A 23161-nucleotide genomic window follows, 5' to 3' on the forward strand; every position below is an offset into this window, starting at 1 on the left:
AACACTAACATCAAAGGTAACTGTCCATTTATTTTCTACTGCAATGGTGGAGCTCGAGTTTCAGGCGGCCCCGCACTGGCATAGCGGGTTCACGCTGCTCTCATCGGTTTGCGGGCTCATTCTTTGTTCTGCTAACTTCCAGGCCTGACTAAACGAAACAGAGGTAAGTGTAGAGACTGCACTGGTATTCAAAATATTGGGATGAAACAAATATTTATCTGCTTAGAGAAAGGTCCAGTTGAAATTCTATGTAATAATTACGTTCTGCCCATCTGAATACACGTACACTTTATATGTTGTGAGGGATGGCCTGCATCCTTACCCGTTCAGGTGGCACCATGCCTTCATTAGGGATGTTGGGTGGCAGCAGTGCCCTGGATTTCCACGGGGCATCATGGGACTTGGGAGTTTGCCAACTCAGCCCTGTTGGATTCTGCAGGTATCTCTATGGGGTGCTGCAGGGACTGGGGAACTCTACTTTGTTGGGCTCCCACTTCACACAGAGGTGCCCCTGGGCCAGTCCTTTGAGACAGTGGAAGTACTCCCAGGTGCTACATAAAAGAGGGCGGGTGCCTCAGCTCCGGGAGGAAGGTGGATGAAGCTGGCGACGTGGAGGAGGCAGTGACCAGTGGCATCGGGGTGGGGGTTGAGACAGAGAGTTGCAGTGTTGTACTTTATTGCTGGTGCTTTGTACTGTGACTGTGCTGTGGGAAACGCTTCAAGAGGAAGAGTTTCCTGAAATAAAATTCTCTTGTTTATTACACTTGTGTCTGAGCCTGCTTGTGTTGGGTGTTTGGGGAGCTGGAGTGCCCCCTGGTGTCCACAGTGTATACGAGTTGCTTGTCAGTTATGCATTTTGTGGTGCACTGATTATCACTTTAGCTTAGCAGATAAAGAGTTTCACTGTTTGTCTTAAACAATATTTCTGAAACAATTTTAGCTGGTTCTACTACTGGTGGCATCACTTCTCAATAATGTACAGTCAATTCAGGAAGCATGAAGTGATTTTGATGTGAGCTGTTTTGTATCTCCTGTAATTATAAGTAGTCCCAATTTTAAATCCATGCAGCTAAGTTTAACGTGAGATTCTGAAGGCTGCCAGCTGTATGCTGACAAATACAAAGCAAAAGAGCAGCATCAGCCAAGCAAGTTGATAAATTGTTTACTACAACGCATAGTTGAGACTAAGGGTGAGATCTACCAGGAGCACTAGAATACGAATTAACACTGCAATAGTCGTGTCACAGTGTGATAAAATTCAGGTTTTAAGCTTTGATGTTCCTTTTTGATTAGATTTAAGTAAAACTTCTAAGTGTGTCAAACTTAAATCAAATAAAAAAAATCCCTAAATTAATTAATTCTTTACTTTTATATAGCACTTTAACCACCACAAATGTGTACCATCCACCTGCATCACCGTGCATTATCTATTAGGTGGTGAAGTGGTGAGAGAGAGAGAGATCGCCATTTAGAGACAGGGGATTATTAGGGGGCTAGGGTGGTGATGGGCAATTAATTCAAGACATCAGGATCAACTCTACTCTGTTCAAAAGGCGCCCAGGGATATTTACTTAAGTTAGGACCTCAATTTTATGACCGCACCATTTTTACACCAGTTTCCCCGTCACTGTACTGGGGCATTAGGGGGGTGTGGGTCCGTATTCAGACCACAGGGTAAGCGCCCCCTGCTGGCCTCAACAACACTTCTTGCAGCAGCAACTCACACTTTTTCTAGATGGTCTCCCATCCAAGTACTGGCCGGGCCTGAGCTGCAGGTGGATGATGTCTTCTGTGAAGTGCAGGTGGTATGGCTGCTGGCAAAAGTTGAAAAGCCAAATCTGTTACACATCACAGGAAAACAAATGATGCATTCCACTTAAATCTTTTATTGACAATGAAAATGGGAGTGACGTATTGCAACAGGCGCAGCAGAACTGAGAATACCAGTTCCATTTACAATAACCAGTTCAAGTTCGGAAGATGAGTGATTCTGTGTTACTAGACTGCCTGCTCTTGACATAAAGTGTTTGCCAATTCCATGTTTTATATCGTGGCCTTTCTTCAATTAAACAATGTAAAAAAAAACCAAAATGAATCCAAATAGTCAACCTGCAAACACAAATGTAGCATTTTCCGTCAGAATCTTTGCTGCTGTAGCAAAATTAGTGGACAACCTCAGCCCTCTTATAACAATGAAGAAAGTGTTCACTTGAGAGGATGGTATGCCAGAAGAAAAAATGACATTTAAAATGCAATACATATTTAAAATACTTAGAGTACTACCTTTGATCTACACATCTTAAAGCTGATCTGTCATATCTTTAACAGAAACAATACATGGACAAGAAAACTATGCATTTCGTAGAATTGTTCAGAATCGCTTAAATGTTCCTTTGCAAAGAATCTGCAAGTGAGTGGACTGGCGCTTGGGGTTTTGCCTCGGGTGGCCTTCTTGGATCTCCCATTAGGGCTTGTGATGAGCTAACTGGGACAATTCAAGGTTGCAGGGGGCTCAAAAGGGGAAACAAGCCGAGAAGGTATCCCAGTCCATCACTGGGCATACTTACAGTGTGTGAAGAAAAGAATCAGTGCCCCCCCACTTCAAAATATTCACATTTTGTTGTTTTGCAGCCTGAAATGAAGACGCATACACACAGATTTTTCTCCAGCCGTATTTACGCAATGCAACTTATAACAGCCAAGTGAAATATATAATAGCAACAGTTCAGAAACAAAATAAAACACCAGACGCACTGAGATGGTTAAAGGATCACCCCACTGTGTCATTACCTTGTGGACCCTCCCCCCCTTCTGCTTTGATTCCTGCCATGAGTCTGTTTGGATTCTTCTCTACCAATCTGCACATCTCGACTGTAATGTTTTCCCATCTCGTCTTTACAGATTGGTTCAAGCTCAGTCACATTAGATGGTGACCACTGCTGGAGTGCAATCTTAAAGTCGTGCCACAGATTTTCAATCGGGTTTAAGTCTGGGCTCTGACCAGGCCACACAAGAACATTTTTCTTCTTCAGCCACTGTGTGGTCAACTTTGCTGTGTGTTTCAGGTCATCGTCATGTTGGAAGATGAACCTTCTTCCCATCAACAGCTTTCTGGCCGAGGGCAGCAGGTTTTCCTCATAAATTTGATTGTATTTTGCCCCATTCCATTTTTCCTTCTATTTTGACCGGTCCCCCAGTGCCTCCTGCAGAGAACTAGACACCCCCCCCCCCCCCCCCCCCCCCCAAATCTCCTCCAGCAGGATGTTACCACCTCTATGTTTTACTGTAGGTCTTTGGATGGTAAGATGCATTGGCTCTCCACCAGATATATTGTTTGGCATTGAGATCAGATAGTATGATTTTGGCCTTTTTCCACTTGCCCTCAGAATCTTTAAGGTGCGTTTTCTTGAGGTGTTGCTTTTTTCTTGCCACCCTTCCCATACAAGCCACCTTTGTGGAGTGTCTGTGATATTGCTGTCACATGCACACAATGACCACTCTCTACCAAAAACTCCTGTAACTGCTTCTGAGTTGCCACAGGCCTCTATTACTTGGTAGCCTCTGACCAGTTTCCTCCTCGCTCTTCTATCCTGTTTGGAGGGACAACCTGATCTGGTAAGGGTCCTAGTAGCACCAAACACTTTCCACTTCTTGATTTTGGACTTTTACTGTGCTCTCCCAGAGATTGATAAAGCCATTGACATTTGTTTGTATCCATCTCCTGACTTGTGGCTGTCCGCAACTTTATCTCTGAGATCTTCTGACAGTGCTCTGACACCCAAGTAGCACTTCCAGGCAACGAAAAAATGAATCAGAATGATTACACAGGTGGAAGACATTTAGCTTGGTGTGCAATGGAGGAGGTTATAGTTGCACCTGATTGAGTTTTTATAGGAAGGGGATGATCCTTTAATGATCTCAGTCACTCTGGTTTTTATTTTTTTTTTTCTGAACTATTGCTATCATTCACCTGGCTCTTATAAGTTGCATTGAGTAAACACAGCAAAATATGTGAAAATGTGGAGAAATGTGTGTGTGTCTTCATTTCAGGCTGCAAAGCAACAAAATATGACTACCAAAACTGCACCCACTACTCCAGATGAGGCCTCACCAGTGCATTATAAAGGTTGAGGAGGTTCTTCTCCAGGTTTATAACACACTGGTGAGGCCTCATCTGGAGTCCTGTGTGCAGTTTGGGTCTCCAGGCTACAAAAAGGACATAACAGCACTGGAAAAGGTCCAGAGAAGAGCGACGAGGTTGATTCAGGGCTACAGGGGATGAGTTAGGAGTAAAGATTACAAGAGCTGAGCCTTCACAGGAGATGAAGAGGTGACCTGACTGAAAGTGTTTCAAATTATAAAGGGTAATTAGTCCAGTGGATCGAGATGGTGACTTTAAAGTTAGTTTAAAACAAGAACACAGAGACACAGTTGGAAACTTGTTAAAGGTAAATTTCGCACAAACATTAGGAAGTTTTTCTTTACACAAAGAACAATAGACACTTGGAATAAGCAACCAAGTAGTGTGGTGGACAGTGAGACTTTAGGGACTTCAAAACTCGACTTGATGTTATTTTGGAAGAAATAATTGGACAGGACTGACGAGCTTTGTTGGGCTGATTGGCCTGTTCTCGTCTCAATTGCTCAAATGTATTTTGAAGGGGGCTGACTCATTTCTATACACACAGTAAACACCCACCCATACCCACATTACATTTTTTAAGTTCATCAAATATACAACAACTGAACATTAACATTTTCATAAAAATACTACTGCTTTAGTTTATTACAAAAGTTGTATTTCCTTTTTTTCCCACTCCAAGTGTCAACAAAATACTGTATGTAATTTAATTAGAGGTATCCAAACATTTGCATGACACTGTGGTTACTAATTGCCTAATCATCCTGATGGCCAGACTTGTGTGGAAGCACCTACTTTCAATATAAGTTTAAGCCATCAGTTGATGAAATGTTTCCTTTATTTTGCATGTCACCTAAATATAGTTGGTTATGTTTGTCAGTTGTAATATTTTTCTTGTATAGATTATTTCTGTCTAGACATCATTCAGGATTGTTTCAAATTCTAACTTAACAGAGCAGAAGAACCAATCAGTCTAAGCAACCAAGCAGAGTGCTAAAAGTACTCAAGTATAGCGTTTTGTAAAAATACAAAAAAAATCAGTTAGGACAAACATACTTTAGAACCATCTTGAGTCAAGTTTCAGTCAGTCCATGTATCTTTGCATACAGCATACATTTCAAATAAAGTGGGCTAAAACCAGTCTGATGAAGATTATATCTGCAAAATGGAGAAACATATCTGGCTTTAAGTGATAAATTTTAGACTTCAAAAATAACTCACTACTACGTGTCCATATCAAGGGCCTCACCTACAGCTCCACCTGCAACCTCTGGGGTGCAAAATGTGATCCTAGGGGCAAAGAAATCTGCAAAGGAGTCCGCTGTTAAGCACGGTATTGAGCGGAAAGTAAAAGCACCCATGCACTGGAAAAGAAAAACAGCAAATGAGAAAACCAAAGTGAAATGCAGACCTCTGCAGAAACTTTATTGATGGAAGTAAAAGCAGTTGACATAACAAAAACTGCCTCATATATATTTACTGTGACAGCATATAACTAGCATCATAAAATCTATAAAGCATTTAAAAAAACAAAAAAGAAAAAGCCAAGGTCAATAAATTAAGTCAACCATGGCGTTGGCAAAACAACTGTAACAGTAAACCATGTCTGGTGGAAACAAAAACCTTTTTACATGTTGATTTCATGTGTGGCATATACATACACATACATACATACACACACACACACATGTGAATGCACAAAGACAGTGTGCTGAAAGAAAACAAAAACTGGAAGACCACAGCAAGTTTAGAAGTCTTTTAAAGGGTCATTTAAATGACAGCAACTACTCTCACTAGCAAGTGCAAGAATCGGTTACATAGCTCCATAAAACAAAAAAGGGTCAAGACGGCTCAAGAAACGGAAACGCTGTTGTGAATCGTCCACGTTCAATTATGGAGGAACCCCAGTTAGTGTATATTACCAAGGTGGTGCTAGGAGTTCTATGATGGCCCATTTTGTCCTAATGAACACCCCGTATTCTGTTCATCTTGTTGTTTAAAGCTTACTGTGTTCAATCACAAAGATAGACATGGAGGGGTACAAAAATAATAGTTTTAGATTTCAATTTTAACATAAGCTGTTTGCACTGGGGGGGAAAAAAATCTGGAAATGTTTCCATACCTTTGTTTCCTCTTTAAAATAAATTTTCAAATGATTAACCAATAATGCCAATTATTACTCAATTTGGTTTACCAAATAAGTTACAACTAATGTATTAAGCATGGCCTAGCACAAATATTACAACATTTAAATAAAAATGTAAATGTAGAAGCTGCCACAAAACTAACTGAAACAATATTGTAACAATTTCAATACACCATTAAATAATATATATACATTTTCATATATAGCATGTCTATACATATTTATGATTTAATTCAAACTTTAACAGTTTTCATTTCTGCTTATATGATAAAATGTTTTGCAGGCACAAGCATGACAAAGCAGATATTCATGACACCACTTTGGACAGGAGTATATAAAGGTGTTCTACCAAAGGTGTGGTGAAAGACCTCCACAAAGAATATTCTTAGCACTGGAATTGGATACGCACACACAACGGAGCAATAAAATACGATACATGAAGCAGAAATGAAACACGTATCAATATTATAACGGTCACCTTTGTTGTCTCTCGTGGTCCGCTTGCAGTTGGATAAAATTATGACAAACTGCTCAGTGTAGCATGCTAGACAAGGCAAACATTCATTTTGTCGGTTTTAAACTTTTGCACTTATACTAAAAAAAAAAAAAAAAAAAAAAAAAAGCAGCCTAATAGGCCTGAACTACGTAATTGAAATACTGTAACTACATTACCTAATGTGTGTAGGAAAGAGATGACATGTGCTTTTTTTAACCTTTAGAAAATAGAAAATGAAAGAATGGAGGACCAAATGGAGGTTAACTTGTGGCCTAAGTTCCAAATTGGCACTTTAAAATAACGTGAAAGCAAAAAGAGGTTTCCTGAATGATGGATAGCTGCATAGAAATGATAATAAATGCTGTTTTTAACAGGGTAATTAATGTGGGGTGGACAGCTACAGACTGAAATATTATCATTTTTAAAGCTGGTGACATCAAAGAAGGAATTAGGGACCATTAGGCCTGTTCCTTTTGTGGACACTGCTCTCTCTATCTAAATATTAATGTCCTTAAATATAAACCTGGGGCATAATGTGAGCAGGTCTGACTTCATCTTACTGCCTGCCACCTATAGGCCTGTATTGACAAGCCAGAAGTTTTTTTATGTGTGTTTGGACCTGGGTGTGTATGGGTTTATAGTTTGTCTTTATCATATTTATTTTTTGAAGCTTTGGTAAAAAATGTTATTTCTCCTTGGGGACAAATAAAGTATTATCTATTTTATAGTGCCTTTCATACCTATGCATCTATCAATCAATCTGTTATATAGTGCCTTTCACATCTATCTATCTATCAATCTGATGGTGCCTTTCTTTAACTATCTAATTCCAGTTTTTTGAGGCACCCTATAGTATATTCCAACAACATTTTAGATGCAGGAGGTTTCAAACTGAGTAAGAGTACAGAGAAGTAAGTTCATTAATGGGGAAGGAAAAGCTGCATTAATTCTAAAAATACACAGCCCTCACTACTGTGCAAACATTTGTTCTTTCTGGTGATGGGCATCTGGAATTTCAGTTTGTGTTGTACTATAATGTCAAAGAGTGCAGTAAAACATACAAAGATTATTCAAAATTAAGTTTTCTATGTAATCTTTCAAACAAAAACTGAGATGGGAGATCATGGAGTCTATGAAATAAAGCTTCACTCCTGGTTTATATAAATCGAAACATCAGTCTTTTAGTCGTGCAGCATGGAGCAACTGACACCCAGAACACTATTTCTGACTTAAGTGAGGAGTGGCACGGTGGTAGCGCTGCTGAATTGTGGTGAGGAGACCAGGATTCATGGCCCAGGTCCTTCCTGTGTGGAGTTTGTGTGTTCTCCCCGTGTCTGTGTGGGTTTCCTCCAGCAGTCCAAAGACATGCAGGTTAAGTGGATTGGTGATACTAAATTGGCCCGAGTGTGCAGTTAGGATGCTACTGTGTGTTCACCCTGCGATGGACTAGCGCGATGTCCAGAGTTTGTTCCTGCCTTGAGCCCTATGCTAGCTGGGATAGGCTCCAGCAGACCCCTGCAACTCTGTTCTGGACTAAGCAGGTTATAAAAGTGACTGACCGATTGACTTAAGTGAAAAATGGTCACCCTTTTATAGGCAACAAAGGGGGAGTACAGGCTTCACAGTGTTCAAGCAAACGACTGATCTGGGATGCTTCCAGAATATTCTGTTTAACTTGACTTAATAGTGACCTTGCTGTGAACTGGATATTGGTTCATATTTGCTTTTTCATTTGTTAGGCAGAAATCATAAATTTCAGCTACGTGTTTTCAATTCAGTTCAGTCATTTCTGTCTTGAGTGCAGGCACAGAGCGCTGTGACAAGTTCTCAGGTAACATGCAAGTATACATTTTACAATTTACTGTTTAACAGTAGCAAATCATAACACCTCAAATGCAGGACCAGTGTGGATGAGAATCATGCAGATTGAGTCAGGAATTACACGTTAAGAAAATAAATTTTAAATACATTTTCCACCGCTCTCATTTTGTTTCTAAGGATCAACATCTGGCAATACCAGTCTTAAAGAGGTCAATATATAAAGGAGTGACTATAAGAGGGAGATTGGAGACCTCTGCTTTGGCAGATACAGAAACATAGTGAGCAGTGTCTGAGTTTGGGACATCAGTTGTAAAGACTGTAAGAGGAAGTATCAGCACATCTGAAGAACCAGGAGAGAACAGAAAAAGCAGTTAGGCTAAAGGTGATAACAATGGAATCATAGATCATGTCTGAATGATAGATTTAAAAATGAAAGTAGAATCTGTGGTAGAGCAGTGCATGAATATCCTGTGTGTACGTGATATGTGAAGCTTATCAGATGACTGGCATTAGGAATATAGCTGCGATGAGCCCCGGCAGCCAAAGGTTTGAAATATGTCACTGTGATCTGTGAAGTTTATTTCACTGTACCTGATTCTACTAACTAAAAACAGCAGAAACTATCCAAACTACACAAGCCAGCTAACAGAGAGTGAAACTGAAACTTCCATGCAAGCAACCTGACAAAGAGGTGGAAAGAGACAGAAACAACTCAGGCAGGCTATTAAAAGGAGAGCAGGTGTGTGCAGTTGTCTAATAGTCAGTTTATAGTTTACAGTAACCACATTCTAGGTTCGATTCATGCTATGCCAGCAAGATTGTTGCCATGTTTCGAGGTTACATGCTCGCATTTTCAGGAATCTTGAACTGTAGAGACAATATAAAAGCTCTGACAATTATCAGAAACATGGAAGCTCATCTACAGATGGACAATGTAGACATCTGAACCTAAAATGCCTTCCACACTTCTGAAGTTGACGAACCTACTTGTTACGACCCCACCCCAGTATCATGCTTTGTCAAGAGCTACCTTTGAGTTATTATATGCAGTGTAAGCCAACATTAAACAGAAGCTAAGTACATTTTTCCTAAGTGATTGTTTTTTCTATAGCATAACATTACCGTTGTATCATTGGGGAGGGATATAGCCTTTTATTTTATATCTATATAGATTCTGGTTAAGTAACATGCTGTAATCACTAACAAACCCATTCTCAGGGAGAGTGTGCCTCCTGCTGGATACAGCCCATCAGTGCACACACACCACGTTGTGTGAACAAAAGCGTATGTCGAGCCACATGCAATTCTGCAAAGTTAAAGTTTCAACAGCCACCAATTTAACCACTGCAATGAATATACACTGCCGTGCAGAGCATGTCAGTATTTCAAGCTCTGTATTTCAATGCATTTTTTAATACGTCCTTTGAAATGGTACACTTCACTCTGCTATGAGAAGCACTTTGAAATGAAGCAATAAAAGATACAAAAATTAAACTGTTTTGCAAATATAACAACACAAGCTTCATATATGCATTATAGAGGGTCTTGGACAGCATACTGGGTTGGGCATGTTTGTGGCAGATGAAATTTAATGTTAGTAAATGTAAAGGATTTACATGTAAGAAGTAAAAATGTGCGGTTTGAATACACAATGGGAGGTCAGGAAATTGAAAGTGAATGTTATGAGAAGGACTTAGGAGTCGTAGTGGACTTGACACTATCAACTACCAGTCAGTGTTCAGAAGCCATTCAGAAGGCTAACAGAATCAGGTTATATAGCGCCCTGATGTGTGCAGTACAAGTCACAGGAGGTTCTGCTCAAGCTTTATAACACAGTAGTGAGGCCTCATCTGGAATACCGTGTTCAGGTTTGATCTCCAGGCCATAAAGAAAAAATAGCAGTGCTGGAGAAAGTCCAGAGAAGAGCAACTAGGCTGACTCTGGGCCTACAGGGGATGAGTTATGAAGAAAGATGGAAGAACTTGAACCTTTTCAGTTCAAGAAAATGAAGATTAAGAGGACACCTAATTGAAGTTTTTAAAGTTATAAAGGGAATTAGTCCTGTGGATTGAGACAATTAGTTTAACATGAGTTCAACAAGAACACAGGGACACAGTTGGAAACTTGTGAATGGTACATTTCAGACAAACATTAGGAAGCTCTCTTTACACACAGAAAACCATAGACACTTGAAATAACTGACCAAGTAGTAAGACTTTAGGGACTTTCAACAGTAGACATTTTGTCAGTATAGAAGAATTAAAAGGACAGGACTGGTGAGCATTGCTGGACTGAATGGCCTGTTCTCGTCTAGACTGTTCCAATGTTCTAATCTACTTTCTGCATTTATGAAAAGCATCATCATTACACAAAACAAAACAAAAAAAAACAGTCCTATTGGCAAATTTTTCCTCCTGCTGCAAAGAATGCCCACCAGAATGAGGATTCTTGTCATGAATGTCACATGCATGACTGCACATAAATCTTTGGCCTTGACAAAATAAATGAGCTGAATTCTATTTGTACACAGGAAAGTTTTCAGTAATATTTTGCCCAAAGTTTTCATTCATGTGACTTTAAACCAGGCTTGATGCATTGTTTTGTAAGAGAGGTGCATTTACAAAGTCACTAAAGCGGGATGTGAAGCAACTGCTCTTCCCCTAACATCTGCTTATGCAGGGCATGCAATGTATAAGGGCTTAACAAACAAATGCTTAGTTTGTACAAAAAAAAAATATTATGGAATAAACAGCTGAAATTTCAGTTTGAATCCTTAATTCCAAGAAAACCCCCAACTGCTGCATTTAAAATAACAAGAGTGAAGAAAAGGAAAAATGCAGCTATTGACATGGCATGACATGGCGGAGCGAGGGCGGCTTCATCTGTACGTGTGTGATCACATGACCTCTATCTCTCTCTCAATCCCCACATATTTCAGAGCATCAGCCTGGCTGTACCTACAAAAGAAACCAAAACAAAACAAACTTGAGACCCTCAAAAAGTGATTCAGGCAGAGATGGAAGAGAAGAAAGAAAAAGAAAACAAGTAACAGTTCTATCTACAGTACCCTCCATAAATAAGTACTTGTTACAGTGACGTTAAAGTTAATATTTTTACTATATACATAAGCAATTTTAATTTTGAGATGAAAGAAAAATATGAGGCAAAAGTATAGAATTTCACCTTTTATTTCTGCATATGCTGCATATGCTTTAAAATTTTAGAACAATATTACTTTCTTTTCCATCTTCCATGTCAGGTGAGTATAAGTACTGGGACAGTTTAGTCTTTGCTCTTCCCTTTGGTGTATGCCTTTGCACAGAGAACTGTCTATGAAATAAAAGAAATTTGAATGCTGAAAGAAAAAAATTCAATCAAAACCTTATCAAAGAAAGTGAACATAGCAAAATTAGGTATGGGGAATATCCTGGAAAATACAGAAACCTCTGGTGTACTGAACAACCAGTGACAACTAATGTAGATGGGCCAGGACAAACTGCTGCAGATCATGTCAGAAAAATCAGTAGAGCTGTGAAAGAAAATTTGTAGCAATGCTCAAATCATCCACAACCTCCTCAGTGTAGGAGCAGCAAAGGTCAAACTTTTCTGCAGTTTTCAGCAGACTTTGACAGCTGGATTACAAAAGGCCACATCAGAAAATGCTAATATTTCAAAAATGCTTAAAATAGAACAGTTAGATTACAAATTTTCTAAAAAAAAAATGTGGTGATTAGCTAGTAGATTTCTTGAACAATACATTATGGATAGACGATACAAAGATCAGTCTCACACAAAATAAGGGTAAGGTAAGAGTTCGGGGAAAATTAAAGAAAAAAAAAAGGTTGACGATTCAAAGCATAAGCCCTCAATAATAAAAGTTGGGGTAGTATTATGGTTTGAGCAAGGACAGTGTCCTTTGGAACTTGTTCTTTCTCTTCTTTGTTGGTGATGTGCACAAGAATTGTAGAAGCAGAAAGACTTTGACGGGAGATAAAAACATTTTGTCTACCTATGAGCAAGAAAATGCCATTTGACTCATTGGCTAGAACTTTAATCGCACAGGAGCACAAAGGAAACTGCCAACATAACCCAGAAGTTCATGTGAGGTAATAACTGAAAATTCTCAAAATGGAAAGTCTCTAAATATAAGCTCACTGAAAAAATGGACTTCTTCAGGAAGCTTCCCAAAACAAGCAGAAAATGAAAATGGTTGCAGCAAAGCCTTGGCAAATCATCTGATAAGAATGGACCGAGAGTTTGGGGACAACGTATGTTGCAGGCTTGATGGAGTTTTTGTGTATAAGAATTTGCAACCAAACAGTAATTTGTACCAGGCTTTACTGTACATTAGTTAACCTTTTCATCTAATGGAAAGAGGAGTTAAAAGATCAAACTTGCAGAAATAACGAAAGGTGATGCCATTCTGTACTTTTGTCTCCTATACAGATCTTTATTACACGTCTAAATTCAAGAGGATACAGTAATAACAATTATGACTTCACTGTCCCATCATTCATAGCAAATCTAAATAAATATCTTTGACAAACCTATTCTATCTGAAGTTAAGTCAATCAAGTCAAAGTCAACTACAGCATTGCAGTAGAACCCTCTTCAGGCCAGTTAGATGTAAACTCTGGGCCAGGCTTTTGTTCTTGGGGACATTTTCTGTTTTCGTTGCACAAAAAAAGATACCAATTGAAAAAACAAGTTTTACTAATAATTCACAGAAACAAAAATCCTGCAAAAAAGTTTCCCTGGATAGATGCTTATCTTCATCATCAGAGTTACTCATATTTTTACAGATATATTTTTTATTTAGAACCTTACATCTTCTTAACTGTTCAAATTTATTGAAATGGGGAAATGGCTACAAACACCTTGGGTGGCCTCTTTTTTCTTAATCCCTGACTACAATTTTCAGCTTTTCCCCCAATAAAAATGTGGAAGATTCCTCTTATTTACTACAGTTTCTATAAAAACTTGAAAAGGTAAAATGGGGAAAAATACTTAGAAGCATTACCTGTAGTCAAAGAAAAGCTCTTCACCTTTCCGTATTGCTCTTTTGGCAAATATTCCAATACGATGGTCTCCATTCACCATCACAACTGGAGGAAAAATTAAAACAAAATTTGAGCTAAACTGGGTCTAGCCTAAGATGTACAGCTTTATTTTAAATTGGTGTAAAACAGCATTCTCACCTTTAGCATAGCAGTTTGGATTAACAGAATGGTTTGCAAAACGGATTTTGTTTCCTTTACGTGTGGCATCAACCACAAAATCTACACAAGGGAGACGGAAAATAACAGCAGATAATTAAACAACATAAAAAGTACATTGATTATTTAAATAAAATCATACTGATTTAAGTGGGAGAGGTCTATTAATTTTTTATATCCAAGATGTCTCACTTAAAGGTTTTCCAGTGCTGTATCTGTCCTAATGTCTACAGAAACACAGGGAATTCTGGTTTCTGTATTACATTTCACCTGAAGCAGGGGCCTGAGTTGCCTCAAAAGCTTGAATAATGTAATTGTTTTAGTTAGCCAATAAAAGGTGTCATTTTGCTTGACTTCTCACTAAATTGGATACATAGTTTAGACTGTAGGTGTGTAATATGCAGTTGAGCATATTAACTATTTATGACAATTTGCCTTTATCACAACAATATTAGGAGAATAAAGTTATTGCAGACAGTAGATCATTTTAAAATCTCATCTAAACTTACTGTCCATTAAGGTGCATGTAGCAAAAAGAAAGTCAGAAAATAATGTAATCCTATTAACACAAATAAATAAAAATTATGGCAATAAGTAGACAGAAATTGATTATATTCGCATTTCAAAGAACATTTGGTTCTTCAGTTCTTACAAAGTACACTACTGGTCAAAAGCTTTAGAACCCCCACCCTCAAATTTCTAGTTTTTGTTGAAATATAAGCAGTAGAAGCCCAGTTAGTAACCTACAATGGTACAAAGGTAAGTGGTAAACTGTCAGAGGTTAAAAAAAAACAAAGTTTAGGTTACTATACATCCATCCATCTTCCATCACTTTTATGGGTTATTCTCATCCACGTTTGTTAAATGAACGTTTCTCAACATTATGGTAGCAAAATACAGTGCAATATTGTGCAAGTAAAGCTTCAGAGGGTGTAGCAATGCAGTTTGTTCCAGAACTGCTTTTATACAGACAAAGGGGTTTGTAAGTAATCCACAAAAGTCAGGACACCTGCAGAAATTGTTTGTATCGACTTTCAAGGCTTAATGAACTTCCATTGCTGCAGAAAAACTATAAGCTGCTCTTGACCCATTTGCTTGTTTCTTGAAAAAATCCTTTTTGTTTACCTTTGTAAATTACATTATTTTCCAGTTTTTGGTAACCTAAACTTTGAGGGTGTTCTAAATTTATTGTATTTATTGTAATCCGCAGATTGCTAGATAGATAGAGATTTTATTTGTTCCCAGGAGGATATTTGGGTTTTTACAGATCTTTAAATAAATAAACAGGTAAATATAGAACTTCTGTAAAGATCAAGGCTGAAAAACCATTATTTAGAAATCCCATAAAAGCATATCTAGGCTGTTCCCAGTGAGTTAAAAACAAGTGATGTACCATTGTTTAGATTAAACAGAAAGCTGGACAGATACTTGTCGTATATCCTCCCTCGTCTGTCAGCCTCTTCTTGGGAGATGAGCTGCGGAGAAAAGAAATAACCAGTCAAGAAGATGAACTTTAATGTAAAAAAAATAGTTAATCTCGGCAAATAATGCTTCTTCAGAGTGCTACATAGCTTTAGCTAAGGAGGCACACTTTTCTGAAACCCCGTAACTATAATAATAATAATAATAATGCATTTTATTTATAGGGCACTTTACATTAGCAGTAAATCTCAGAGTGCTACATAAAAAGTTTAAACCAAGGCAAAGCAAGATAAAAACAAAGATAAAACAACAATAATTATAGCATTCTTGTTAATAAGCTTTCCTAAAGAGAAAAGTCTTTAGCTGTTTTTTTAAAACAGCCCACAATCTGCCGTAACTGTACTTCTATGATCTGTGGCTGCGGCTACTTCACAGTGATTCTACAATCTTTATCATCGGTTTGTTAGAACCAAACGGGGTGCTGTCCCTTGACAAAGACATTTTAGGTGACTATCTACAATCTTTTATCATTACACTGACTGGTTCCGTCTGAAGAAAAGGGTGAGCAACTGAGAGAGGATAACTTGTTTTCTGGAACTATCCATGTGAAAGTTAAAAAGCTAAGCAGAGACAGGTCAGTGACACATTCAATTTAAAACGTTTTTGAATACAAGGTTTCAATTATAACAGGCAAGACTGTGAGTGTGTTTAGCACACCTGGTTACAGATGTGTGAAAATCTATACTGAATTATGAATAAACCTCAAACAAGAAACAGCATAAATAGTATTAGGCTTTATTCACTGAAAACGCAGCGTGCCACAACAGAAAGAAGGTGGGGACGCACACACAGTGTAGAGCTAAACCACAAAGTTGGTATACATCTATATGTTGCTCTCAGGCAGCACTTTACAGACACTTATCCTTGCTATTTTTTAAAATATAGGCCCTGAAGTGTGCCTATTTACTTGCATAATTGAGGACTGTAATATTACATGCAGCCATACTAGCTGCAATTCAGAACAGGTCAGCCACCTGAAACCAAACATGTTCAGGCCCGGCCAGTCCTTGGACGGGAGACCATCTAGGAAAAGCTTGGGTTGCTGCTGGAAGAGGTGTTGGCGAGGCCAGCAGGGGGCGCTTACCCTATGGTCTGAAAGGGGATCCCAATTCCCCAGTGCAGTGATTGGGACACTGGGTTGGGATATTGTCCTTCGGATAAGACTTTAAGCCAAGGTCCTGACTCTGTGTGGTCATAAAAGATCCCTGTGTGTCCTTCATAAAGAGTATGGCGTATCCCAATGTCCAGGCTAAATTTCCCACCATGGCCTAGTCATATTCTGGCCCCCCAATCATCCCTCGTCTCTAATTGGCTCTCTCTCCCACCCCTTCACCGCGTAACAGTTAATGTGTGGTGGGCGTACTGGTGCAAAAAAATGGCCGCTGTCACATCATCCAGGTGGATGCTACCCATTAGTGGTGGCTGAAGAAGCTCCCCACTCACAAAAGCACTTTAAGCAGTGAGAAAAGTACTATATAAATGTAAAAAAATATTTTTTTTCTTTTAGATGTTCTTATGGTTCTTGGTATTTGTATCAGCACAACTATGAAATGCGGTAAGCCACTACTATGAATCATTCCTAAATGCCAAGAGTATTTTATGCCATGGTTGCTTAATGCCCCTTGCTATCCCAATATTGTTTGCATGCTTTTAACTCTTGGTTGTATAAGCAGTAATTGACATGTGTAGCAAGTATGCTGCCATATTCATTTTCTGAAACAGGTCCTGTTGTAGAAGGCAGGCTAAATGAAAGACATTTTCTTTGTTTAAAAATTATCAACAGAAAGCCAAAACTCTATAGACAGATAGCAGCAGACTTGCCTCTCCACAGTACTCAGAGATGAACTCATTTTTCTGCACTGGTTCCTTTATAAAAGTGCCCCATCCTGCAACATCTGAGGGAGCCAATAAGAGGTGCTGAAAGACAAAGACATTGCATTATTTGTAACTGGGATCATATCATACTGTATGAACACTGTAGACACCAATGCTGCTTCACTGGAGGTTATCAAAAATATTTCAAAATTAACTGTGATCATCAACAGATTTGCATACTAGGTGGTATTGTGTCTTTAACTAGTAAATATCATTCACAGCATACCATAAAGGAAAGAAAGCCCTTGAGTAGACACTGGCAGTAAGCTGGCTACCTAGTTCTGTGTTTTAGGAGACCTTGCACTTCCTATTTGTTTTATACTAGTCTGGAGCCTGTAAGGGGTGTTATTCTGGTCCCTAAATCCAAAAAAATGACAAAGAAACTAAATACATAGCAAAAGGAAAGGTTTGATTATAAATAAGGAAGGTTACAGGACTGTGGAAGCAACAACACAACAAATAAGCAGTAAAATAAAAAATCCATTCACACCTCCCCCTTCTATACCTTCTTCCTTTTTCCCCCTCTTGCTCCTCTCTCCTTCCTCCTGCAACAGTGATCTCTTGTCCACTCTCCACCCGATGGCAAGTTCCTGAAGCAATGGCCACTGATCTTTTTTATACCGGATCCCATCCACTCCGTTGGGCCCCTGAGCAAGGCCCTTAACCTTCAATTTCTCTGTCTTGGGTATGATGTTAACCTGCATCCGGCTCTGCGAGCAGGTCCTCCTGCTTGCAGGGATAATTTTGGGGTTGGTGGCAGGTCTGGCACTCCAGCCACCATAAAAACATCACACTGTTCCATTCCATTTGAACTAGTCTGGTGCTGAGGTGTCACCCGTCGCACAACTGTGCTCGGGTCCTAATTTGGGATCCTGAGGTTTATTGTGTGTTGGGTATGGCAACACATTGTATCAGTGCATGCTCCCGACCTCCTGGACTACTTTCGAGGTCACTTCCAGACTCCTGTCCTGGTTAGGCATAGTCCTACCAAGTCCCAGGGCTTACTCTAATGGCTCCGAGTATCCCTGCCAGACCACTGGCCCATTTTTAACCAAAGGGGCAAACAAGCTGGCAGGGGCCTCAGTAGCAGACTGTCATGCTGCCAACAGTTAAAGGGCTGGCGAGTGTGTAGTCTTTTATTGTGCTTTCCCCAGTGTGCTTCCACTAAATTTACATCTAGCTACATCTTCATCTGGCACCCTTCCTGGGGCAGGTTATGATTGGCTTCCTGTTCGGAATGTGCTCCAGCACCTGTTGATACAGGCCCGGACCTCAATCACCTTTACAGATTTTTATTTTTTCCTGTTTTTAGGTTTAATTTTTTGAGGATTTTAAACCATTAATACCATGTAAAAAGTATCACAAAGCAAATGAAATTTTAAGACATTGCTAGGAAGTCAGATGCCTAGTTCTATGTTGTTTAATGGGCTCTGTACTCCTCTTGGCCTTTGAAGTGGTTGTGTTTTTCTCCTCTGTTTATACTCTAATTCTGTCTTTGCTTCATGTCCTAACTTGATAACAATGGATGAGCCTTGACTACTGAAATCTGGCAGAAAAATATAATATGCAGTGGGCTATCTATTGCTTGATATACTTTTACATTACCTAAAGCATTTGCTTAGAGTTGCTGTTAGGAAGTATGATTGCTCTTGGATGATATCAATTTGTAATTATGTCTTTTTTACAGTATTTTCTTTCTCCTTCTGTTGTCTGTGATGACATGTGGTCTGCCTTCAAGTGGAAGCGCTGCTACAAATGATGGTCCCATTTTCAAAAATTTGATCATTTTAACAGTACTGTTTATGCGTTGAACTTCTTTCCCATACTATGGCTGTAACTATTGCGTTGTGTGCAGAGCTCTTTATTAGACTTACTCTCAAGAATAAATCAACAATTGAAATAATGTTACACACTGTACATACCTACAGTGCGTAACTGAAACATGTATAAAATAATAATTATTTACATTTATATAGCACTTTTCTCACTACTCAAAATGCTTCAGTGGGTGGGGAGCCACTTCAGCCGCCACTAATGTGTTGCACTTACCAAGATGATTTGATGGCAGCAATTTTTGCACCAGTATGCTCACCACAGAAGCTGTTAGTTGGTGAAGGGGTGACAGAGAGATTGCCAATTAGAGACCAGAATGACTAGGCAGTGTTGGGCAATTTAGCCTGGATATCAGGATACACCTTAGCCTTTATGAAGGATAGCCAGGGATCTTCTATAACCACAGAGAGTCAGGATGTCTGGTTTAACGTCTCATCCAAAGGACGGCACTATATATATTTTGTTTTTTTTACAACACAGTGTCCCGTCACTGTACTGGGGCATTGGGGTCCACACTTAGACCACAGGGTAAGCACCCCTTGCTGGCCTCATGAATACCTTTTCCAGCAGCAACCCAAGCTTTCCTGGATGGTCTCCCATCCTTACAGGCCAGGCCCAAAAATGTGAGCTTAAGGTAGATGACCTGTTCTTAAGTGTATCTGGTATGGCTGCTATATATGCATTGTCAGTTCATTGCTAAGCAATATAAATGCAAAGAGGATGCTTCCTGTCAAACTGCTGGTCAGTTTAGTACATTTTCTATTTCATACACTTTACGCTGGTAAATTTCCACGTGGAAATGCACCTGGTAACCAGGAAAATGTTTATTTCTCATTGCATTTAATTACAAGGACGTCACAACAGCACTTCAACAGAAAATGACTACAGTAACCCCTCCTCCATCACGGGGGTTGCGTTCCAGAGCCACCCGCGAAATAAGAAAATCCGCGAAGTAGAAACCATATGTTTATATGGTTATTTTTATATTGTCATGCTTGGGTCACAGATTTGCGCAGAAACACAGGAGGTTGTAGAGAGACAGGAACGTTATTCAAACATTGCAAACAAACATTTGTCTCTTTTTCAAAAGTTTAAACTGTGCTCCATGACAAGACAGAGATGACAGTTCCGTCTCACAACTAAAAGAATGCAAACATATCTTCCTCTTCAAAGGAGTGTGCATCAGGAGCAGATGTCACAGAGATAGAGAAGAGCAAACAAATCAACAGGGCTGTTTGGCTTTTAAGTATGCGAAGCACCCCGGCACAAAGCTGTTGAAGGCGGCAGCTCACACCCCCTCCGTCAGGAGCACAGAGAGAGAGAGAGAGAGAGAGATAGAGAGAGACAGTTTGTTTTTCAATCAAAAATCAATACGTGCCCTTCGAGCTTTTAAGTATGCGAAGCACCGTGCAGCATGTCGTTTCAGGAAGCAGCTGCACAAAAGATAGCAACGTGAAGATAATCTTTCAGCATTTTTAGACGACCGTCCGTATCGTCTAGGTGTGCGAACAGCCCCCCTGCTCAATCCCCCTACGTCAGGATCAGAGAAAGTCAGCGCAAGAGATTGAGAAAAGTAAGCTGGGTAGCTTCTCAGCCATCTGCCAATAGCGTCCCTTGTATGAAATCAACTGGGCAAACCAACTGAGGAAGCATGTACCAGAAATTAAAAGACCCATTGTCTGCAGAAATCCGCGAACCAGCAAAAAATCCGCAATATATATTTAAATATGCTTACATATAAAATCCGCGATGGAGTGAAGCCGCGAAAGGCGAAGCGCGATATAGCGAGGGATCACTGTAATGCTTTTGAAAATTCTCCTGTCCTGCTGACCATAATATAGTTTCTAGAAACATCAAAAAACATTATGAGTAGCCAGAACTACACATTTTTTTTTTACAGTTTTTAATAGGGCTTCCATTAGATTGCGGGCAGGGTGTTGGCACGGAGGCTAGGGATCTGCGCCAGCAATCGAAAGATTTGCTGGTTCAAATCCCATAAATGACAGAAGTGATTCCACCTCATTGGGCCCTTCAGACAGCCCCTTAACCTGAATTTGCTCTGTCCTAAGTATGACGTTAATGGCTGCACTCGTGTCCTAATTTGGGATCCTGAGGCGATTCGTTGTGTGGTGGGTATGGCAACATGCTGTATCAGTGCAGGCTCCTAACCTCCTCCTCTTCCTCCTCATTTGGTTGCCTTTGTTTACATATTATGGGGTAATTCAACAACAACAACAGCTCAATTCAATTCAACAATTCAACTCGTGTATCAATTAAATTGCAAACAGAAATATATTCCACATTATATATCCTTAGTAAAAATTAAGTCTTCCAATTTCTGAACAGCTGGAATTATGTTATCTTCAATTGCATTTTAGATATTAGCAAGATCATCTAATTACAGACAAAGGGAGTCTAATTTCTTCGTAAAATGGCATGTGCTGGAAGTGCTAGGCTGGGCCTTTGCACTCTTCATGCAAATTGTTCAGTACAAGTGCAGTTATCGTATTAATCAAAGTCCTCACTAAACAGCACATCACCAGAGGGCAGATAGTGTGGCACAACTATGTTTTCACTTATTCCTTATTTTGTCTTAAAAAGGTCATTTAAGCCATTTCCTGATGCACAGTGTGGTAGCAGATGAAGTCCTGGCCTCTACAATGTTTCCTTAAATAACTAATTATAACGTTAGTGGTCGACATAAAGCTGTTATTTTTCTTTAGCACACTCCTAAGCAATACAAGAGTTTTCAGGAATACATGGTGAATTATTGGAATTGTATCACAAATACACGTAAAAAAAGAAACTATTTTCTTATTTTTGCAAAGTGAAATGCTCTGAATACCAAACTGTATTCAAATGCACCCTTGTATTATTTTGCACAGTACACTTTTAACACAGTAATATTTGATGTGATTCCAAACTGCACAGACCCCAAACAGAGTTGCTTGCAAATTTACACTTTCTTATTTCCACCTTTTTCAAGCCTCGCTGGATGCTGCAATTCTTGCAGGAGACATTCTTGCTGTCCCAATGTTCAGCTGCACCACAGGTTTGACACAGGTCAGGGTCACACTCTCGCACAGCTAGGTAGCATGGACATTGCTTGGTGTTGCACTGCGTCTTGCAACGGCAACCAGGGAAACGATTTTGACCTGGATTTTGGGCAAAAGTAGAAAACAAAGCTTTAGAGATACACCACTGCTCATATTAGCATTTCAACAGAAAAAGTTATCCTCGTTAACATCTTGATCTGAGAACTATAATAGGTTGTTACTGGTTAAAAAGCTTTCATTTAAGTAAAATGCTTGTTACAAATGTGTGCTTTCAATACTTTGGACTGCAGAAATTTGCCAGTTATGCTGATAAGAAGTTTTTTTTCATATTAACGAAGACTACTTGAAAATCAGCTTCCTAAACTATTACGTGCAGAATAAGGTGGAGGGCACAGCTGGTCAACACACGCTCCAGACGAGACATTACCACCAGGCTAAGATGCCACGTCTCAGTATGTTAACCCTAGTTATTAGTGGGCAGCAATATTATTCTGCTGCAATAAAGTAAGTTCCAAGATAAGTTCCACTGCCAGGTTAACCTACAGGGAAGCAACTCCAGGTAACCCCTTTTACTTCAGAGATTACACTTCCCAAGGACCTCTGAGGGAATCTGAATCACAGCAGCAGAACAATGTTGCTGCCCATTCATGGTCTGGGCAAATACGGTTCAGTTATAGCATGTCTCCTGCTGAGATGTAGGATATGTACTGCCATGCCATGATATCTGCCCTTCTACAACTCCCTTATACACTCATAAGGCTGTTACACTGGACATGCAGAAAACAGTCTCCAAAACACTGGGGAAATTTGATGAACAAAAGACAGTTTTGTAGTATGCAGATTTTCTGGATCTAGAATATCTGCCATACCAATCTCTAAATAATTTAGAATAAATAAGAAATTTGGAAAACGAGAGGATACCATTCAGTCCATCAGGCCTGTTTGTTTAGCTAAGAGCTAAGCTGTCTTAATCTCTCATCTAGGTTTTTCTTAAAGGTTGTCAAGGTTTCTGCTTCAACTACAGTACATAGCTCGGTAGTTTGCTCCAGATTCCCACAACTCTTTGCGTAAAGAAGTGCTTTCTGGCTTCAGTTT

General features: G+C 39.4%; 1 protein-coding gene across 3 annotated transcripts in view; it reads right to left on the bottom strand.

Annotated features, from left to right (window-relative positions):
• Window positions 1-5540: 5540 nt before the first annotated feature.
• Window positions 5541-23161, bottom strand: part of ezh1 (enhancer of zeste 1 polycomb repressive complex 2 subunit) — a 77842-nt gene continuing 60221 nt past the window's right edge. For 2 of the 3 annotated variants that reach the window (XM_051936392.1, XM_051936391.1), the window contains 2 exons: window positions 21987-22165; window positions 17064-17219 (listed from right to left, as the gene is read on the bottom strand). In XM_051936392.1, the coding sequence (XP_051792352.1) occupies window positions 17079-17219; window positions 21987-22165 (320 nt within the window). In that variant the 3' untranslated portion in view covers window positions 17064-17078. Of the gene's footprint in view, window positions 11562-13624; window positions 13710-13802; window positions 13884-15213; window positions 15296-17063; window positions 17220-21986; window positions 22166-23161 lie in introns of those variants that run through there. The other variant, XM_051936393.1, reaches the window with a different exon arrangement.

Source organism: Erpetoichthys calabaricus, chromosome 14 (assembly GCF_900747795.2).
Source record: "Erpetoichthys calabaricus chromosome 14, fErpCal1.3, whole genome shotgun sequence".
NCBI classification, from domain to species: domain Eukaryota; kingdom Metazoa; phylum Chordata; class Cladistia; order Polypteriformes; family Polypteridae; genus Erpetoichthys; species Erpetoichthys calabaricus.